The following is a 22,323-nucleotide window of genomic DNA, read 5'->3' as shown; positions in this document are numbered from 1 at the left end:
ACAGGGAAGAGGGAGGGGGGGAAAAAAAGAATAATCCAGATAACACATGATGCAAAACAACAGAAAACCCTGAGATATAAGTGTAATGTTGTTGAAAGTACATATTAAAAATTATTCAGAGAAAACGACATCTGCGAGCATAATACTCAAGAGTAGACGGTRATGGCAGAGGCTATGTTTTGTTATGTACTTCGGTATCACTTAGCATAGAAGAAACCTGGCTCAACACTATGGCAATGCAAATTAAAAACTTGTTCTGTTTATCATAATCCTCCTGCCTGGTTGCCTAATTCTTGGGGAAGGAACTGTTGGCCCTGGAGACAGATCCTCAGTCTTCATAAAAAACATAGACTTATCTCAGGATTTATGTTTGATTCTACAGTCATCTAAGTAATGAAGCAATTAATAGGAGACATGCAGTGCAAGAATTGTACAATAGAAAACAAGAACTAGGTATTTAATTGGACAAAAAATAAAATGGACACCTTCTGTATTCTTCACAAATATGATAATGAGGTTTTAAAACTTTATAGGAATACTAAAATGCAATCTTTCAAAGCCCTTTTCCTCACTGTGTTTAGTTAGACTTGGACAAAAGTATAAAATGATGTTAAAGCTTCAACCTGTCAACCTTTTGCCCCAACCTTTTGCCCCAAGAAGCCTTTCTGTCAGGATTCAGGCCTTTTGCTATAGCTTTTTTGTTCATTTGTTTGAAAAGTGAAAAGCCACATAGCCACAGAATAGATGAGTTTTAGAACACAGTTTGACATTTACACTCTTCCCTTACTACAGAGGCAACTTATGGGCTTAGCAGACTTAGTGGCCACCATTTATATGACCGGCATTAGTGCTAATGAATTCAATTCCAAATTACTTCAAGTAATTAACTGAGGCTTCAATTACTACAGACACATTTAAAAGGATCTCAGGCTCTCATTGCAACAGGCTTATGAATAAATCAAGATCTACTTTAATTTAAAACACAAGTGCAAAGGATTCACAACTACAGATGAGCAGGAACATTTGTTTCAAATTATAAACCTTTCTTTTAAAGTCCTGCTCTTTTGCATAAAAAAGCAGTATATCTGGAATACAGAAACATTTTACATCAAAATTTTTCCAGTGCAGCCAAGGAGGAGCTAAAGGAATTCATTTCAACCAACTTCATCAGCCTTAGGCATCTAATGTAGGTAAATCACCAATGATCCCTCTATTGTCCATAGGTAGAGTGGTATCAAGAGACAGTGATTTCATCCTACAGAATTTATTTAAGAAATTGGAGATTAATCACCCCCTGAAGGTGTTTCTCTTTCACCATGGTCTACAGAGGCAACCTATATGCTTAGTAGACTTAATGGCCACCATTCATATGGCCAACATCAGAGCTGATGAATTCCATCCCAAATTACTTCAAGTAATTAACTGAGGCTTCAATTTTGAAGCAGGAGTTTAACTGGAGTAAATAACTGGAGTGAATAGCAGAGGATAGGGATTTTTAACATCTTCTGAAGAAGATGCAGTTATGAGGTTAGTTTTTCTGAACCAGTAAGTCTGTCCTAAGAACAATTTAAATTCCAATAAATTTGCATTTCAGTTTCAAAATGGGATCTCAGTTTCACATATAAGACCATATTCTTGAGACCTCACAACAATACACATCATTACTGTACAATGCTACATCCTGACCCAGATCCAGTGACCTTGACTATCTATCTCACTGATCAAAAAAATTATCATACAAAATATCTAAAGCCATTAAAAATATTTGAAAGAGCTGCTTAGAGAACAAGTCACCTTGTGAACATACCATCAAAGGGATTGGGGCAGAGGGAGGAAGGCCATACCAATAACAAAACATACATCAAAAGTTTCCCTTCTCCCCATGTTTCGAAGTAGCAAACAACAGAGATAGAGGGCAACTGAATAGTCTCATCATGCAAACAAAAATCTACCCTGGGATACACAGGAGAGCTGGATTTTTTTTAGTTCAGTCTCCTAGAGCATCCCCAAGTGCTACCCAACAACCACCTCAGAGCAGCATTTGTCTGCCTTTTCTGGGAGAAAGGCAGACAGGGGCCTGCAAGGGGAAGAGAGCAGTTTGGAAACCAAAATACAGGAACAAGCTGTCATAGACTCTCCTTGTTGAGCACACCATCTCCCTCCCATTTYAGCTAGCACTGGAGGTTTTGCATATGGTGAATTTGCAACAAGATTCTGTTGGCAGGAATAATGGTCTTCAGAGTCCCTTTTAAAGCCTGTATCCAAGGGTTTCTCCTCCAAAAGTTTAAGATCATGAAATGGATTGAAGATTGACCACGTGTTAGTCTTGTCACTAAACCATAYATATTCCTCAGCAAAAAAAAAGAAGCAGGTTGATGCAGGAGAACCATCCAAAAACAAATATGTATCACATCTGCTTCCCAGGAAAATATGTACAATTTTCTAGGTTTATATTTAGCAGAAAGAGATAAAATCTGTGAAAAAGTCTCAGAGAAAGAATTTGTGAAGTCTTTGTGCATTGATTGAGAGTTTAAAGGGGCCTTCTGCCCCAAAAATGTATATTTGAGTCAGCTCAAGAATCCAGTGTACAACTAATAGAACAAAAATCACATTTCTCATGGGGAAATAAAGTTCCAGTTCAGTAGCCAGCAGCCAAGGTTTGAAGGAACTTGCAGACATTCAAGTAGACAACATCAGACCCTGTTTAAAAAAGCCATTCTTCAGAAGAAGCAATCCAGAAGTCATGAAATGCCTGCTTTGTTCTGGAGACATACTTGGTCTTACTTGGATCAAGCATGTATTGATTGTCTTCAGCAAAAGAAATGCCACAAAAGGCTGGGGCTGCAAGGAGAGTATTCACATTCATCTTCTAAAAGGATCACTGACAAGTCCCAAGCACCATTCATAGGATGAGATCTGTCTCATAAGAACCTGGTCTGTTGGTTTATTATTAAAATTACTTTTTCCTTGCATTTTCCCTTATGCAAAGTCAGCAGGTAGAAGTACGTTTTCTGTATTGTTGGATAAGGGGGACCAGGCACTCTGGAAGTCCTGTCTGGAGCAGAAAAGGGTGATCCAGGAGTTCTTGTGCTGTTGCTCTTCCTAGAGGATCCCGTGTCAACATCCTTTCCAAGAAGTCTCTCAGCACTGGGGAAGTCTGCGAAAAAGCAACCAACCAAGTCAACCCCAAAAAGGAATCAAGTAATAGTTTACTTGACAATAGATTACTGAGGTAGGTTTGGTTAAAAAGGATCCTATATGTTTTAGCTTTTTAAGATTATTCCTGGCAGAAATGTAACAGGAGATATGATTTCATTTCAAATATGTTTATGTACAGTAACAACTTCCTGTCACAGTAGACGCAACATTCACACGGGTTGTTTTTCTTTCATGGGGCACAGCAAATGAAGCCTTGTCCTTCCGTCTAAAGTAATTTTGTTTCCCATTTTTTATTTATAACTGTTTCTCATTTTTATTTGCTTTTCTGCATTTCAGCTCAAAAACTCAGCAGACTTCCTGCTCCCTGGAGCACAATGCACATCATTTTGAGTGTGGAAGATTGATCAATGCATTCTTTTTCTAACAACAGAGTGTAGAAAATGTATTTAAACATGAATCCCAAACTGGTTTTGAAAGTCTGGTAATCTGGTGCAGCCAGTGCTACAATAAGAAGCTTCAGAACAGTAGATCAAGAAAGCTACATGACCTTAGCACGTTTGTCCTTAAAAATATGTGCACAGAAACCTGTTGAGGAGGTCTAAGAACCATTAACAGGCACTGCAGATCTCATGCTGGTAATACTCCTTGGTATCATTAAAACTGAATGAGTTCAGAACACACGGCCATACCTTACATACTTTAATGCCACTAATTACCCATTTTAGATTGGGGGCATTTTCACTGCTCTGGTTAACTAAGAGATGGATCATGAAATACTGTTCACACTGAGCTACTACTTATTTCATGAAAGCTCTGAATGACTTCACTGTGATTGTTAGAGGGAGAAAGYAGAACACAGCTAAACACTAGTGCCAGGATCCAGCCTTTATCACTCCATCCATAAAGTTCCCTACAGGTTAGCAGGCAGCAGTGACTATTTCAAGTGGTCGCCATTGAACCTGTTGCATCCAGTGCTACACTAATTGACCACAGTGAGCTGTAATCGAAAAGGAAGGCTGAATCTACAGCTGCTGCTGAGCTCCACATAGGCAGCGGAAAGATGGGAGGATGGCCACAGCCCTGTCGATCCTGAGGTTTGCTGGAAGTCAGTTTGTTTCCAGGACACTGCAGAGCACAGCAAGACTGTAAACAGCACTGGCTTTCCACAGCCCGTGGCGGGGTCATTTCCCCACGCTGACCACAAGCCCTGGAGAAGTGCACCCAGACCAAGACTGGCTTCACACTGTGTACAGAGTACAAGTATGGGTCCAAAATGTGACCTAGGAATTTTAATTGGTGTTGCAGAGGAAATCCAAAAGACAGCAGCTGTTGATATTTCRGTGCATGCTGTTAGTTCAGTATTCTACTCTGCTAAATAATTCAGTTTTAGCAGCTGCAGATATTCAGATTAACTGRAAAGGCCAGACAGCTCAGAATGCTGCAGAAATTATTTGATCTCAAAGACTTGGACTGAAATGAAAGGAGGGCTGCTCTAGTGAGGACTAAAAGGTAATAATTGCATTTCCTATGTCACTGCTAGCTTTTCTTAAGAAAYCATGAAGTTGAGCTAATCATCAAAGCAACTGCAGTGTCCTCCATGAGCTACTGCCTGCTTAAGCTCTCCTGTTCTGACCACAAAGCAGCCTCTGAAGTTCTAGTCCTCCACTGATATCAGCAAGATACTAACTTTTGATTCCACTCGAAGCAGTTTTGATTTGCTCAAGTGACCTTAAATTATTTGGGCTATTTCCCAAACAAGCCACTAGCTGTCAGCAGCAGCCTGCATCCTCTGAGGCACCAGGAACAAAAAAGTTCCCCAAGAAGCAAGTCCTAACAAGACCACTTTCACAGTCAGCTTCATGGAGAACAGCTGATACCAGTGACCATCTACCTGAACCTTAGCAATTCAGTTTCTTCATGATAATCAGGTTCACAAATACTTTGCCAGTATGCTCACCCTGTGGAAGTTTTTCAGTCTGGGAGGAGGACTGTCACGGAGTCTCTTCATTGCCTGGACCGGAGAATCACTAAAATAAGGGGGTTCCCCATCTACCATCTCTATCACCATGATCCCCAGCGACCAGATATCCACCTGTGGGAGCCAATGTCATATCAATACAAACAGTCCAGAGTAATATGTCCCTTGCTTGGTTGCTTTCACAAGCCTATAACATCCCAAAAACGTTGACAAACGTTATTTGAGAAAGTAAAACATTAACCCACTTAACACTATTTGATCCCTTCCTGCAGCTCAACAAARATGGCTTTCCAACCTAGGACTAAGTTATGCCTGTGTTGCAACATGCAAAGGTCTGCAAGTAACTGCTTGTGCTACATTTGGTTTGCTGGTAAACAAAACTAATCAGTCTGCTGCCACCTGCCCCRTAACTTCAAAGCTCCCATCTGCATTTTCTCTGCTCTCCTCCTCTCCCTTCATGGCATAAGATTGATTTACTGTTGCATATCATGTCATCTGCTGCTTCTTGCTAACATCTGTCCACACTATGGCAGATAAAGGCCTATTCCAAGCTTCAGGAATAGTATCAAAATAAGGTTATACCCTGTTCCCTGAAGCAGAATGTGCTAGTGTCTTCTTTAAAAAACATTTTAGGAAATACTGATTTTGTTACAATCAAATATGAAGTCATATGTTTTAAAAAGGCCCAAAATGATCTCCCTCAAAGAGCCAACAGTTACTTTCCTATGACACCTCAGGATATCATATGCTAKTTCTTATGATATTGGATGATATTAGGAAAGTGTTCTCTTACTTCAGTAGTGTATGGTATCCTTGCAATAACTTCCGGAGCCATCCAGTAGGGAGTTCCTACTAGGGACTTTCTTTTAGGTACATCTTTACTGATCTGAGCACAGAACCCAAAATCTGAGAGTTTCACCTGTACAAAGAGAAAAACAACCCACCTTGAACATAATTTTTAAACAACACAGAGGGAACCACCAAAGATAAAGAAGACAAAGGAGGTAAAAGGATGAGGTAGAAACACGAGATAGCGAACAGAAAGGAAATAAGGAGACAGTCTGAGGCTAAAGTAGCAGAAAACAGGAAACAACCTGTATAAGGAAACTTACTCTTCCATCTAGGGTCAGAAGAATAGAGTCACTTTTAATGTCTCGGTGAATGACCCCCTGAGAGTGAAGATACGCAAGAGCCTGCAGCACTGATTCACACACTGTTGCAATTTGCTCCTCATTCAGCCTGAAATTAAAGACAGAGGTCTTTAGCTGCATTGTACCCGGCTGTGGATAGTAATAATATACAAATCCTCTTAAAGGTGCAGTGCAGTTTTGAAGTTAATCTGTAAAAATATATTTTGATTCTCCATGACCAGGACAATGATACCAATTAGCATATGCTTAAGAGAATTGCCAAAAGCCAAATCAAGACAAAGCCTCGACTACATTCTATCACTAAACATTTTTCTATTATAGGGCAGAAGTAGGGAAGGACTGGAAACCTTGTCTGATGACTATCCTTTACTGTTGAAAACATTTTTGTCTTAACGTCAGATTACAAATAAGACATTGTAATTTCTGAATTTTAATACTTCCTGTGTTGGCATACTGAGTGTGAGTACTAAAGAACCTTATCTTTACAAGTTCTTGTTGCCTGGAATACCACACAGGAAGCCTCATGATCAAGTGTAAGAAGTAAAAATGAAAGTTATTTCTTATAACTGTGGCCAATGACAGCATACTCCACCGATTTATACTGACAGAATTGTAGAGGTTAAATATTTCAAAGAATAGATAGAGTACTCTATTTCAGTGCTTTTGCCTCTCAGCCTGCCTCTAACAGTTGTTTCAGACCCTTCTCAGTTGAGAGCATAGGAGTGCATATGATACCTCCTCAAATCCAGCTCTGCAAGTAAGACTGAGGAGGAAAGCAGTTTTGAAGGTGCCTTYGTGCAGACTGCTCCAGCACCTCCTGAATACGGGAGAGTAATCTCTACTCACTGACATTCATGTAGGAGTTTGATTATTATCTGAGAGACTACTTTCTTTTCTATTCCATGTCTCATTCTACCAAACTGATCTTGAAGCTGTGACCAGGGCACTGCCTATCATGGCTGCACTGTGCCATGCCAGCAGCAGGAACCTATCTAAAGGGTGGCAGTATGATTTAACCTCTACTGAGAGAGGGACAAAGTCTAACCATGGACTTCTCTAATACAGAACTCAACCTATCTAGAAACAGTTCTTGCTTTTTGTTACATAGTGCAYGAGCAATGAGAAAAGCTAATACTTTTCTGTGCTCTGTGGTTCTACCAGATAAAAAAGAAGTATACTTTTAGCTTATAAAGTATAGAATTTGGCTTCAGACAAGTGACTGCTGAAAGATTACTGAGGGATTATCTCACTCCTTGAGATGCAAATCGGTTATCACCTTCAGCAAATATTTAATGAGTGGAAAAAGGGTGTTTTTTCTTTCTGAAAAAAAAGATAAAGGCTTGCAGCTTGCTTTTGGTAAATGTTATGGTTATAACAAATCCTGTTGCCACTCTGCAGAAAAACAAGCCTTAAAAGGTTCAAAGGAAGGCTTACTCACACCTAGGCTGAGATCCCACAATAGCATTCAATCTAGTTGGTGCACATAAGCTAAACGGACCTTCACAAACCTCTTCAAAATAGTTTTATCGATAGTTCCCTTGGTTCTACTAATAAGAGCTAAGAGATGCAGAGCTGCACTTGCTCTGCATTGCCATAACTCAGCATCTTTCAGAACCACACGTTCATTTCCAGTCCGTGAGCAGGAACATTGCTTTCAGCGAAGCACTGGCTCTCAGTCCCTGAGATGAGCCTCTGTACTCACAAATCTAGAAGGTCTGGCCAGCTGAGTATCTCCAAGACACTCCTTATTTCAGGGGCTGTAGATGTGACAGGGGACAACATGGAGTTTTTTTCCTCCCAAACACATCACAGATGAGCACCCAAAATAGAGAACCCAACAGAACGAGACATATGCCCTAACTCCACCACAGGATCAGTAAAGGCCAGCCAAAGCATATAAGTGAATAAAATAGACATACTACAATAAAGAAAGTAAATACAATTAGTGCTAGCAATACTAGCCTAATTATAATCCAGTTAAGGTTCTGAATCTTCATAAAGAGAAAGGCTCATTCTGCGTATGTTCTGGGTCAGTCTTTTCGTGGCAGGAGTTCTCTGCAGCAATTTACAGCCTTACTGGACTACTTGGAAACAGAAAGAAGGGGAAGGTGCTCACAGATAGTGCAAAATCATCACAGCTGCATCACCAGAATGCTTTGTGAGTGGGACTCTACACAGGCCATTTGGAGAACAGCTTGTTTGCCCTACAGAAATGCTTTGGGTATTAATGACTATGAAGTGGCGTGGATGCGAAAACAAATTTAGAAGAGTGAGCAGCTGCTGTAAATATTTACTGCTATCTTTATGAAATTTGAAAAGGAGTCCAGATATCAAGACTCTGCTTCAGTTCTCCAGAACAGTTAGCCACAAATTCAACCTCACTAAGATTTTGCCATAGAAAATTATTTCTGGGTGTTCTTTAATAGTTAGTCAATGAGTTTCCTGGCCAGAATACAACGTAACTAGTACATGATACTTTTCATGAATACTGTGTTTTACAGAGAAGGTGATCAAGTGGATGAATATTGGATATGTGAAGAGATCAGTACTGTAATGGATTCCCTTCGTCTACATCAGAAGTATTATCGCACATTTCAAATGGATCAACAGGTATAAAGCGTAGTAGTTTGAGGGCACTGCAGTTACAAGCATCAAGATCTTTTGGGGAAATCATTCTCTCCAGAAATTGCCACTCTGCTGCTCTTGCCTGTCAGGTGGGGACAAGTGTTGGTGGTTTGGGGTTCTGCTTCATACCTGATCTGAGACACGATGTCTGTAAGGGCTCCCCCCTGCAGGAATTCCATCAGCACCCAGAGCTCCTCGCCCACTAGGTAGCTCTTGTACATCTCCACTACGTTGACATGTTGGTAGTCCCTCATTATCACTACCTGTAATAACACAAGGGACAGTTCTCCACTACACCATCACTAACAAAGCATAATCCTACCCCCAAAAGCAAGCATGCAGCACCCTTTAAGCACAACGCAGTACTCGCTCCATCATTCTTCGGCTTGGTACTAGCATTAAAAGGAAGATGTCTCTTGCTCGTCCCTTCTTTTTACTACATCTATTGCTACCATGGCTTTATGGTGGATAGCAAAACCTAATTTCTCATTACTATATTCACCTCATTAAAAAGGAGTTCCCGGCGCTGCTGCTTTCTCAGATCCATCATTTTCACTGCCACCTGCCGCCCTGAGTGCTTCTCTCGAGCAATACAGACAATGCCTGTGGACCCTTCACCGATCTTCATGTAGTTCTCCAGCAATGTCCGGGGGTCCCCTTGGTCCACTACCATCCTGAGGGCAGCTTTGAACTGCTCGTGAGTTACAACCACTGGGTCCTCACTAGCCAGCTGCCCTTTCGCAGAAGAGTCCTGGGGAAGGTGAAGATTGCTAGAACTAGTCTGAGTTTGTCGGTTTCTTGGAGACCCTGCTGGTGATGGTCTGCCTTGTGGCAATGCAATTGTCTTCTCCGCTGTTGGTGATTTCTGGGGGGTTCCAGCTTCTGAGATCATCCTGGAGAAATTGGGTGCAGGCTGATCAGATGGAAGGGACTGGGCTTTGGCTGCAGGGCTGCATGGTGAACCCCACTGCTGGGGCCTGAAGAAAGCATTAGGCTTTGAAAAGAATGAATATGAAAGCAGAAGAAAGAAAAAGTGATGGTTAGATTAACAAGACGAAGTTACAGACATCAGCTGCATGTTATGCCACACTAGCGTAATATATTTCATAGCAGACTGGAGTAAAGAGCTCTAGGTTCTTGTCTTCAAACCTGTACAAGGTGTGCTGCATGACTAGGGGCAAGCTACGTGACCCTAGGTTTTCAAGAATCAGTTACAGGACAGGTGCTATACTTCGAGGGCATCCAAATTTAGGCAGTTTATGAAAGGGCCTTGTCTTCAGAGAGCCAAATCTTGGTGCATGTCTGAAAAAATAAAAAGAAAAGCTGCTAAAAAGTATTCCAACCTTGCCACTAAAACATAGGTTCAATCTGAATTCCAGGGAATTTGAAAATCCTGCATCTCTCTGTGCCTCTGATGTTTCTATATATAAAAGGAGAAGAGATTCATGCCAGAGCTGTAAATTACTTTGATGTCTTGGCCTAATTCCCTTAGGGTAATTACACTCTGCCTACTTAAAACTCTCCCTGCACCTTCCACTGGTACCTGCAGAGCATGTCAATCGATCAGATAGAGAATCAGTCTTCGGCTTTGAGAAAAGCACCATGAATCAGAACAGCTGTAGGTGATCAGCTGACACTTCCAGCTGTGCAGACCAGCCACCTTGCTGTACTATTGACTCACAACTGGCCTACAATGGCTCTGAATTAGCAGTGCTCCTTCCTCAAGCATCTGAGGCTCTCTGGAAACCTCCCACTCAAGTACCAAGCAGGCTCAGCCCTGTTTACATTACAAGATCTAATAAGATCACAGTCATAGATAATGTGGCTCCAGGATATACATTCCCATGCTAGCAGTATGCACAGGTCTCCCAAGAAGCATAAATTTGAAATGCTAATACTCACCCTGCCAATGTTGACTGATTAAAATTCAACAATATCTTACAGGTTTGGTATAAAGTAAGTTAGAGGAGCTGATTAGGAAGCAACTTCAGAAAGAGCAAATCAGCCATTTATATCACAGGACAAAAGAAAAATTGAAGCAACAAGCCTATATTATTAAAGGTTATGGGAACTGAAGACTGCCAACAGAGAGATTTTAAAAAGACCACTCATTTTCTCTGTCTCAGAGAAAGCAATTGTATAGAATTTAATTATACACACTTTGTTTTTTAATCAAGGATTTTTGGCTAGAGTAAAATCTGCAGAAGTCTAAAATGGGTATGGCTCATTCTCACAAACACACATACACTCTGACATGTGAAAGTATGATTTAGTATGTTCTGGCACTTGTGGTGCAGGAGTGCACAAACACAAACTGCCAGTCAGAAGTCACTTCCTCCTCATTTACCAGCTCCACTCCTACAGTCCTGCAGAGACATGCTCATAGCAATGATGTATGTATTTCTCAACTCTTGTTTTGACTCAGGAGAGAAAAAAAAGGTTTTATATAACCTAGAGCATGCAGAAGGACACAACATACATGCAAGTTCACACATGTCTGTCTAACCACATGCATTATTTCCTGCTTTGACAATTTGTCAGCCCCTACACCCACATCTTCAGTCTCTAGACACTTGAGATGTTACTAGTTGTCCATCTTCTTCCTCCCATATTGGATCATGAGCAAAGAGCACTCCATCTCAAGCCAGTTATGTTCCCTCTCCATTTCATCTGCAGTCATGCATTTCCTCCACATCACAATTATACATCCTCCTTTCTATTTGTGAGGGATACTGAGATTTTCATCACAGGGGGCTGTTAAGAACAGCTTAGATAAACAATGGTCAGCCCAGATCCTTCACTAGACCAAGGGCGTGGACAAGATTGGCCTCAAGGTCTTCCTTACTCTTTTCCTCGCTTAAGTAGCTCAAGGACAAACCCCCACAAGCACTTGCAGTCTCACTGGTAACCTTTACTCCTGTTAAGAGTACAGAGGCAGAGTAAAAATACTCTTGCTAGAGAAGAAAGAGGTGGTCAGTTCTCCTGAGTGCTCAAGGACGGGCCTTCAGCTACTATAAATCAGCCTGGAGTCACTCAGACAGCAGGTAAGTGTGGTTTGTGCCACGTAAAAACTGCATTCCTTTAAAAATCCCACTCCCAGCAGTGACTCCTTCCAAAAGCACACCTGCAGTGAGAATGCTGGCTTTGAAAGCCTCAAGTCTAAATGCAAGCAATCCTGGGCTGAGCTTTGTCAGAGGGAACCCCACCCTGCAGCACATTAGAGCAGTCGGTTTTGTTGGGCCAGTGGATCTTGCCATCTTTTTCCAACTTCAGGGACTCAACATCTGTTAAAAATTCGCCTGGCCTAACAACAGCCTGGTGCAGCCTCTGCAAGCGCTTGCCATTTCTGCAAGGATACCAAGTTTTGGGTTAACCTGGGATGAGTTACAAACTGTGTCCGTAAGGGCTGCATTTCCTATCCAGTAATAGTAACCAGAGCTTTTCTCCTAGTTTAATAAGAACTGAGTCATTCATTTAGGACATTTTTCCTGAGGGATATGTAGCTATGAGCTGTCCAATCCTTACCAAGAACCAATAGTCAGAGTTCCTGTTTGACAGTACTGTGGGTGCCAGTGCAAATATTTCTGTTGTAGGCAGGTTGGCTGCTACAGCTATAACCAACAAATTTGCCTGAAGTAGTCCTAAAGCTTACGTTACTACTATAAATTATGGCAATTTCCAAATGGCAAAAGCACGTGTATGTTAGTATGAATGCATTTAACTTACGATTTTACTACTACAGAAAGGCAAAAATGAAAACGTCACCTACCTCCTTCCCAACCTGGACTCCCCCAAGCACAGCTCTGCTAACAAGCCTTTCTCATGTAGATCTGGTTGCAGTTCTGAGCTATTCCTAGCAGTAGATGTTGCGAGGCTTACAAAGAGTATATGCTTCCTCTGCTGTCTGGCCAGGACTACTTTGATTCCACCATTAATCATAATACTAACATTGTTTGCAACTAAAATTGTTCAGCTGTGTAACTAACCTCTGGAATTGTAAGGTCACCATTGCAAACAATTAAAAATACTGAATACCTTTATCTGCARGGAAGGGCCCAACTTGTTTGAGCCACTGGATGAAGAGAACATGCTTCGTAATAGCCTTCTTTTCAAGCTGTTTTCCCTCGATTTGGAGCTTGGACTGCCCTCTCCTGAGGGCCTGGAGTTTGCTTGTCCCACTAGACAAGATTGAGGCCAACACTCTTCCGAGCTCTTTTTTCCAGGCTTATCACTCTCCCCTAGTAGAGTTGGTGCATGCTGCAAACCGGAGGCACGTTGGCTGCAGCTACTGTCAGTACCTTGAAACTCTGAAGGCCCAAGGGACTGAGCTTTCATTACCATACCATTGGGATGAGACTGTCCATCCAACCTGGGTTTATAATCTGGCCACATAGTCTGCCTCCGGGTTATCTTGGTTCCACCATTGCAATTGAGGTAGTTTCCATGTTTGTCTGCCCAGTCTACGTCTGGGCTCTGAAGATACATGTCCGGGGATCTGTCTTCCCCCAAGAGCCCAAGTGACTGAGCTCTCCTCCTGCTGGTTGGGCTCCTTCCCCTCAGAGTGTTGGAACTGATGGCAGAAAGCTTCTCAATATCGTTGAGTATCCCAGAGATATAGCCTTCCACTTCCACAGTGCTGCCCCTCACCACAGTCTGTGAAACAGAGGTAAGGGGGGGAAGCAAAGTTAGAGCTCTGCAATTTGAGGTTCAGTGTATCTTGACAGAAGTTAGATTTCATCTATCAGGCCAAAGAGGATTCAGTGAATTTGGGAAAAGGGGTTTTGGAAGCTGAGAGGTTTTTTTGCTTCTTTATTGAGAGGAAAAAAGGATTCACTGGGTTTATACACTTTAGTATCACAGAGATATCACTGCTTTCAGCCAGAACAGTGAAGTTCTACTGCTGCACCCACATGCTAAAGGGCAGCATAAGAGCAAAGCTGGAGTGTTTTTAGCACTTCTGACATTCTTGTGCTGAACTTGTGCTAGGCTTCACCACTAATTTAGGCTTAATGGGCCCCCAAGTGTATTATTTCTCAGAAGTTCCAGCATGCCTTAAACTCCATCTGCAAAAATCTCCCTGCTATTCCAGTACAAGGTTCAACTCTCTCCTGTAGCTCTCTCCATAGTATTGTAATTAGCCTCCTTTAGTTTGGTTCTAATTCTGGTTCTCTACAGTTTTTACTAAAATATCTTGATCCCGACTAGTGAAGACCACACCGTTCCAACACTGCATCCCTCCGCTATTCTGCCAAGCCATTATAATTAAAAGTGATGAACAAAGGGTCACAGTCGCTCCTAATTGCCTTATAAGTAAACAGTGAAGAATAAGGCTTCCATCCAAACAAGCAACAGCACTGTGCAAGTAGGCCATTTGAAGCTGTTGGTATATTATGTAGTGTTCTACTTTGTTTATTCTGGAACTGAGAAGCTTATAGAAGCTTTTTTAGTTGGCAAACTAAAAATTTTTTAGCTGGCAACTAGAATGTTTCATTTCTTCATAGAAATTCACTGAGGAAAATCCTTCCCTGGAGTGATGGCAATCTCCTATTTGCAAACAAAATGCAGGAGGCCTTCTAAAGATGCTGAATTAATTACATCGAGTTTAGCGGGTGCAAAACAGCAGCTCTGGCAATTCCAACAGAATGCTACCACAGTGCACAAAATGAGCACCCAGTTTGCTCCATATCCAAAAAACCAAGGTGAGGTAGAAAGATTTGTCAAACTGAACAAAAGACAATCCAACTCAGAGCATTGTATACACATCACCTGCAGGAGGCAATTTCTGTTCTTCAGTCCTATTGTAGCAATACACCTCCTTCACTGTATACACACACCTTCCTCCCCAGCCCAAGCTACTTTCAAGTAAACAACATGTTTAGGACACTGACTCCTCAAATTGGTTCCATCACTTCTGCACCAAACCTGACAGGGAAAAAATACCAAGAGTAAACAGTCAGAAATCCAGCCTCTAAAATCTGCCAAGGGGGTGGGAAAAGTCTTCTCTCCATCTGAAGTCATAGAAATTCAAGACTAATTTTCGTTTATCTCACTATTGCAGTTGGTTAAGAGCAGTAGTTAATAAATGAATTGGCGCAGGGATAGATGTAAAGTCCATGTCCCCAGGTCACAGAACATTCAGCAGGATGGCTCCATATCCTTGCTCATGCTTGCCCAGGGCAGCATTCATTTATGGTTCAATATTTTTTCAATTAGGAAAAAGAATATCTCAAAATTAGAAGAAATCTCAAGAGGCCATCTAATCCAGTCACTCTTCCAAATTAAACAGACCAAAACTCTCCCAGAAATTTTATTTTCTAACCTGTTCTTTGAAGAAAAGCTTTCCAATGACAATGATACTATGGCCTCTCCAAACAATCCATCCACCTCACCTTCTAGTTAAAAACTTCTTAATATTAAACTTAACTCTCTCCTGCTGCTCTTCTGGCCCATTATGTCTGTCCTGTCCTCAATGAACAGAGAAGATGTGAATTAGATGCAAGATTAGCTGCATGGAAGATTTGAATTAGGCACAAGATTAGCTGCACTTTGCAGCCATGTTTGAAGAGTGCATCCAATTAATTAAAAAACATCCAAATTTGAACCAGTCTAATATTCTTACAGTTGATCTAAATCTTGAGCAACCTTCTTGATCAAGATTTAGAAGTGATATATTTAAACAAGATTTAGAAGTGATATTTTTAAAAAGAAGAGTATCATTTTACAAGGGAAACGTAGTCTATTTCAAAAAAGCAAAAACAATGATGGTTGAATCCAGGACTCTGCCCTCTCCAAGCCCAATAATGGGGTCAGCTTAATAGGGGCAATTTGCCCTAAAAAGAAAGAAAAAGAAAGAAAGAAAAATAAGATTTTATAGTTTGAATCACTGAACAGGAATTTATTAAAATGAATTTTGGCAGAAAGAATTAGCTATGTGATGCAGTCTAACAGAGGTATTTGTATGGGTACTTAATGGGGAAAAAAACAGTATTAATTTAAGCTTCTGCTTTAGTTTTTAAAGACTGTTGTATAGTCTAGCCTTGTTCTCCTAAAGTTTTTTTAACTCCTCCCAGCTTTTACTATCTACAGGTTTAATAAGCTTATTCTCTATCCTGTCATTCTAGTCATGGATGAAAGTGCAGACCAGAACCAGACTCAGGACAAACTCCCATAAATCTCTTCCTGCATATTTCTTTGCTGACAGTGACACCTCAAACAATTCTTTGAACACATTTTTCCTCCTACTTAAGAAAAAACTTCACTAGTTTGTTCTAGGAATGCTATAGATGACACTGTCAAGAGCCTAACTGAAGTCAAGATATAGGAGATCTATCATTTTTTCCTGTCCCAAAGCCTGTTACCTTGTCACTGAAGGAAATTGGGTTGCTTGATATGATTTGTTCTTGACAAATCCATGCTGACTGCTAGCTATTACCCTGTAATCTTCTTGCAAATAGATTACTTGCTTATTTGTTCCAGTTTCTGGGAACTGAAATTATTCTGACTGATCTATACTTCCTTGAATTTCTTAGGCTCAGCTGACTTGAGGGTATCTAACTTATCTAAGAAGTCTCGTGTTCTTTTCTTATTCTAGCCTAAGTTATTATGCCTTTGTGCTGCTGTTAATTGTGTTAGCCCACTGATCACAGTTAACCTTTCCAATAAAGACTGAAGAAAAATCATTAAACATTTCAGCCTTCTCAGTGTCTTCTGCTATTAGCTCTCTCCCACAATGAGCAGTGAACCAATTCTTTCCTTTATCATCCTCCTCCTCCTCAGCACACTTACGATCTGTTGCCTTAGTGCCCTTTATGTCCTTTGAGAATAGCATCTCTATTTGTGCCTTGGCCTTCCAGTTTTGCCTGTACATAAATTTCTTTTTTATTTGTCCTTTATGGCTTGACCTAGCTTCCACCCTTCAGAGCAATTCTGCTGCAGTTTAAGCTCATTACAGAGCTCCTGATCTAACCAACTTGGTCTCTTATTACACATCCTATCTCTTCTCTGGACTGGGTCCTATCTCCTACTACATTTTGATCCTTGAAGCAGATTCAGGACAGCATAAGGCAGATGGCAATACCTCCTCCTTTTTTCTTTTACCTCTTCTTCCTGAGCAAGTATTTCTTAAATTGTTTTGATCATTATTCTGCTCAGAGATCCTGATACTCTATTTAAATACTGTAACTTTGATTTTGCATTAATACTTCCAGGCAGTCCCTTTTACTCCCACATTCTAAGCATCTGTACACAAAAGACTACATTCAACAGGTTGACAATTATTTTCCATTACAACCTTCCTGAAGTCCAAGCAGTGATAACTGTATTTTATAGTCCACCCTTCAGGTTTTAGGCCCTGCAGTGTTTTTAAATTGGGAACAAAACTTTCCCACGGACTAGTAACACTTTAAACACAATAATTCTGTCATCATCTTTCATTTCCTTTTTCAAGAGATTTTCATCAACCTCCCAGTCTGGCTTTCTTCACAGCAGGTCCCTACAGTCACCTACAAACACATGATCTCCTGATAAGCATTATCAATGGTCATCCAAGGTAACCATCTAAATTCAAGGATCAGCAGTAACTTGTTCCTCCCTAATGAAGGACTTGTTCTAGAAAAATTGGCCTGTCTACTAGGTCCTATTTTCTGTTAAACTGCTATTTTATAAACCTTTTTCATCTTAATCCTACTTCAGTTTAGCTCCCTATTGAGGGTTAACAGTGGTCAAAGGTCAGTAAATTAGGTTGAGCTCTCACTCAGCAGCAAAGAGCAAGCTAAATTCTGTCTTCCGTTTGCACTCATTTAATGACAAAAAGCAAGCTAGAACCAGCTATCGTGCTCTCTCTCTTTCATTCAGCCATCCATGAACAGCAGGCTAGGGCTACCCAGCTCTCTCCCACTCGGGCTTCCCTGTCAACTCAATCACCAGCCAAATTTGCTCGCCCACGGGAATGACAAACATGCTAAAACAGGTCCCTCCATGAACTCTCCTCTTCACTTCCTTGAATGACAGTTGACACATCCTAGTCTCTGACAGATACCAAGAGAGCTTTCACAGGTCCTTGTTTTAGTGACGGGCTGCCAGCTGGTTAGTTGAACAGTGACACAACCACAGTTAAGGACACTACTCTCCTTAATTATTTCTGATGAAGTTACTATCTCCCTAAGAGAAGACAGTGATATCAAAGCCCAATCCCTGCCATCCACTGAATTCCTTACCCTGCCTTGAATATATATTGGTTCGTGGAAACATTGCCTCAGCTTGCGCCTCCTTGCTCATCTAGTGAGCAGGAAAGATAATAGCTTTCTTCTTACCTTCATAGGCTGGAGTTGCAACCGGGTGATCCTTGAAGGGTCTACCACTGGCTTCGGCCGCCTCAGCGTGTCTAAAATATTCTGCCATTGAGGTGGAAGGCCCACAAATTTGCCCTCCTTGGGGTCAAATGAAGTGTGGACCCGATGCTCAAAGTTCTGTGGAGCTGAGATCTCAGGGCGTTTCTTCTTCCTCTTGCGGAACATGATGCCTGCATCAGAGAAAGCAGTCCCATCAGTGCTCTTGAATGTATAGGAATGATCTGCCCAGTCAGTAACATCATATAGTAATTACATTAATTAATTATACTAAAAATATTCTCCAGTGACAAGTACTTTAACAACATAGCTGACACGACCATCTGCTTTTTGCAGACCTGGAAATAGAAGCAAAGAGAGAGCAATGACTTTCTCAAGACCACCCAGCAGGTCAATGGCTGAGCTGAATACAAACTTCTCAGATTTCTGATGACCTTTTCAGTGCTTTATCCACTGTGAAACAGTGATCCTATTTCAGAAAAAAACGACCAGCTACTGTAACTATGGCTGAACTCCTACCACTTTGTTTTCTTTTACTGCTATAGATCTATTTTGCCTGATATAAAAATTAAACAATATATAATAGATACATATTTATAATTTACAGGTTTGTATTTATGTAAAGGTTTGGCTTTAGAGTCCACACAGTAAGGTAGCCTTTAGCTATAGCTTTCGATTTAGCTACAAACCTAGAATGGAGGGGGCTTATGAAGAGATTACATGCAATCACATACAACCCTGTTAGAGTAAGACATGGTAAGACAGCTTGCATAGCTGGAGGACTGTGATGGATGGATAGATACAGTCTCTTCAGGAAAGAGGGACAGGGAAAATGGGGGAAGAGAGTGCCCTTTCCACGAAGGAACAGCTCAGCTGTAGGGAGATCTTATCTGGAGAGCCAGGCTTTTCACAGTGGCTCATGGAGAAAGAATGAGAGATGATGGGCATAAATTGAAACAGTAGGGGTTCCAACTAGATAGAAGGAAGAACCATTTCATGATTAAGGATAGCTGAGCATTGAAGCAGGTTGCCCAGAGAGGCTGTGTGGTCTCCTTCCTTGAAGGTTTGTAAGAGCAGACTGAATAAGGCCCTGAGCAACCTGGTCTGACCTCAGAGCTGACCCTGCTTTGAGCAGGAGGTTGGACGAGAGGCCTCCAAAGGTCCCTTCACTCTTGAATTATTCTGTGAAAGCAGTTTGATGACTTTAAAGCTGCAAGTATTCCAAGTTTGGTTTTCCATCTGCTGTTGCAGAAGCACATTTAAGAGGGCAGATCGCTGTTCTGTGAATAGAGTGGAATTGGTTTGTTCCGGAGCTCAGCAATTCCCTTCCAAGAGGCTTTGTGTCAACATGCAGGATAGACTGAGCAAGGAGGGAAGCCCAGGCAGAGACCCAGTGCCAAAACATTTTAGGTAGTTCAGTGCTAAAGCTCTCTAGCCTGAGAAAAAGCGTTGCAGCTTTAGTTTAGGCAATTTGTATCCACCAGTAGAAAAAAAAAGGGGGGTTTATATGCTGTTCCCTTTCCACTAACAACTTTCTGCTTACCCATCCATACTCAGACTTCTGGAGGCAGGAAGCCTCTAGAAGCAGCTTCAGACAGTATTAGAAATGAACTGTATGAAATTCCCACCTTGTTTTGGACATAGATAATAGACTCTAAGGTATCTGAATTTAACCTCTTCTGTAGGATTACTCGGAACAATGAAATACCACCCTAAACCTACCTTTCATTTATGGTTCACTCTTCCTAGGGTTCTGATACAAGAACTCCTTTTTTTCAAGTCTTTTATTTATTTCACCATCAAAAAGATAGCTTCAGCCAGTTGTGCATGCTGGCAGGAGCCAAGATTACATTAAACTGGGTTACACTTACTGGAAGTTAGTGTCCAGGTTCTTGGGAAATGTTCTAGAAAAGTGTTATGCTTCTGTAGTTTTCTAAACTATGTTTAGAAAACTCAATAAGTGAACCCAGATACACCATTTCTAAACCTTTGGAAATAAATGTGCAGAGTTACAGTTGACAGAAAATAAACATTATCAGAAGGAAAGCAACCCTTCTGATTAAGTTGGTCCTACAAGTCTACATTGATAATGTTACATCTGTAACATCTTCCCTAGACATTTCATCGATTCAGTTTAAACCATGGAAGTAGATCACTAGCTGTTAAATACAGAAAATACTGACTATGACCACCACAGCCGTGCAATACAGTTCTAGTTCATGACTTGCTCTTCTCTTGATTATTGTATTCTAACAAACATACAGGAGTAGTATGACGGCTGTTGTGGCGGGATGGAACACGTTCTGGTTACTGCTGGGATTAAACAACTGATCTCCAAGCTTAGTTCTGCATTAATATTAGCATTTACCTCTCACTAATATTGCTTAAGGTGAGGCATTATGCAGAACTATAGATAGGTGCAGATGACCTCCTCTTTGACATCAGGTGAGGATTTTTGCCACCTTCTTCACCTTCGTAGTGATCCCTCATCTCCTGTACTGGACCCCAAATTCCAACTGTTTGTGTCAAACATGTATTTGCAAGCATCAGAGGCACAGAATATGTAAAGCAACAGCATAATGTGCAGTAAACACACTTCTAGGGGACACTGGCCTCAAAGCAGTATGCTTTGTGCTTTTTTCCCCACACAGGGAAAGATATGCCAAACATTGTCCAGACGGTTTCAGTTAAAACTTGATTAGGGAGCAAAGTGCAGTCACAAGGTAACCAACGACTTTACTTCCTAGTGCGAGACTGAGATCCTAAAAATGCATGCACACTTGCTTAGCATGGTTATTGTGATCCTGTAAGCCCTAGAAAGGGGATGCAATCAGTTAGGCACATTCAGGGAAGTGTTTGTACATCACAGAGGGACTTTTAACACCATCTGAAGTCCTAGTCGTGCAATCTATCCTTGGTGAAATCGAAGACTTCACCTGCAGACAATGCTCCTTGCTATTATACTGTGTCCAGAAGCTACTAAAGATGCCTTATAGCTGAAAAGGGAAGAAAAAGGACAGATAACTTAAGAAAAAAAAAACACTTAAAAAGGAGCTTGCAAGCAACTATTCTGCCTAGGAGAGGTTTTGCAGTGAAAATAAATCTTTGCTTGGAAAGCACTCCAGTGGAAATCCAAACATGTCTTAAAGGAGAGCTGATGGGTGAGAGACTTTACTCTAGGTCTGCATCAACAGTACTCGCAGTGGTTCATCTCCAAGGTGTCTTAGGTGCTACATATTAAATAATAAGCAACAGTCAAGTTATAGAACAATATTTTTAGGGACAAAAAAAGAAGGGCAGACAATTCTGGAAAGAGAAGATATTGTAATAGCTGGTGGTGCCCATACTATTGAAACCAACAGCTAGTGATACTGAGGGGCTTCACAGCCTGCAAAGAAAGCAGGAAGTATATCTGCAGTGTTATATTCAGTGCTTCAATTCCTGATCATTGACTACGTATCAGTCATGACAGCTACTAAAACCTTGATCCACCAGAACAGGAACATTTCCAGACAGAGTGATGTTCCTGTTTTAATCCATATCTTTCCTTGATCAGCTCCTGCTCTAGCTCTCTCAGCTTCACTCCTCATCTCATCTTCATAATGAGAAGATATTCAAGGCAGATGACATGCTGCCTTTCAGGTTGGCTCATTAACTGCTTCATGCGGTCAGGGGTCCTGTAAAATGTGGTATGACAAATGCCATAACCATTAGCATTTGTAGTATCAACTGTTTTCTGAATCAGAAGGGGGATGATTCTAACTAAACTACCAAATTAAAAACATTCACTGTTAAAGCCTGGGTGATAATTTGGTCTCAAGTAGAATAGTGGCTTTGTGCCAGCATATTACAAGCATATGCACAAGCATAAACACCACATTTGTGCATTTACAGTAAATCACTATACTTGTCAATTAACACCTGATTGCACTTACTTCCTATGTGCAAAAGCATACTTTCTAAACCCAGTCAGGAGCATCTACTAAGTTCATGGTCAATAGCAGAGTGACTAGCTGACATAGGCCTCTACCCTACTGAATTGTAATAAAATTCTTAAAAGCAA

The 22,323-nt window shown here is 41.1% G+C and overlaps 1 protein-coding gene across 1 annotated transcript; it reads right to left on the bottom strand.

The window, feature by feature from the left end:
- Nucleotides 1-261: 261 nt before the first annotated feature.
- On the bottom strand, nucleotides 262-18,428 carry PAK6 (p21 (RAC1) activated kinase 6). The gene is made up of 8 exons (XM_085307344.1): nucleotides 18,225-18,428; nucleotides 12,949-13,566; nucleotides 9,416-9,907; nucleotides 9,043-9,176; nucleotides 6,250-6,376; nucleotides 5,931-6,056; nucleotides 5,117-5,251; nucleotides 262-3,157 (listed from the first exon to the last, which is right to left on the bottom strand). Exons 1-8 carry the CDS (start codon nucleotides 18,426-18,428, stop codon nucleotides 2,990-2,992), a joined length of 2,004 nt encoding a protein of 667 aa, XP_085163470.1. The 3' UTR covers nucleotides 262-2,989.
- Between the last annotated feature and the right edge of the window lie 3,895 nt (nucleotides 18,429-22,323).

Source organism: Rhea americana, unplaced genomic scaffold, assembly GCF_003343005.1.
Source record: "Rhea americana isolate MKP2758 unplaced genomic scaffold, rheAme1 scaffold_257, whole genome shotgun sequence".
NCBI lineage: Eukaryota > Metazoa > Chordata > Aves > Rheiformes > Rheidae > Rhea > Rhea americana.
Note: the sequence above shows the minus strand (reverse complement) of the source record. Positions and strands in the feature narration are given on the sequence as shown.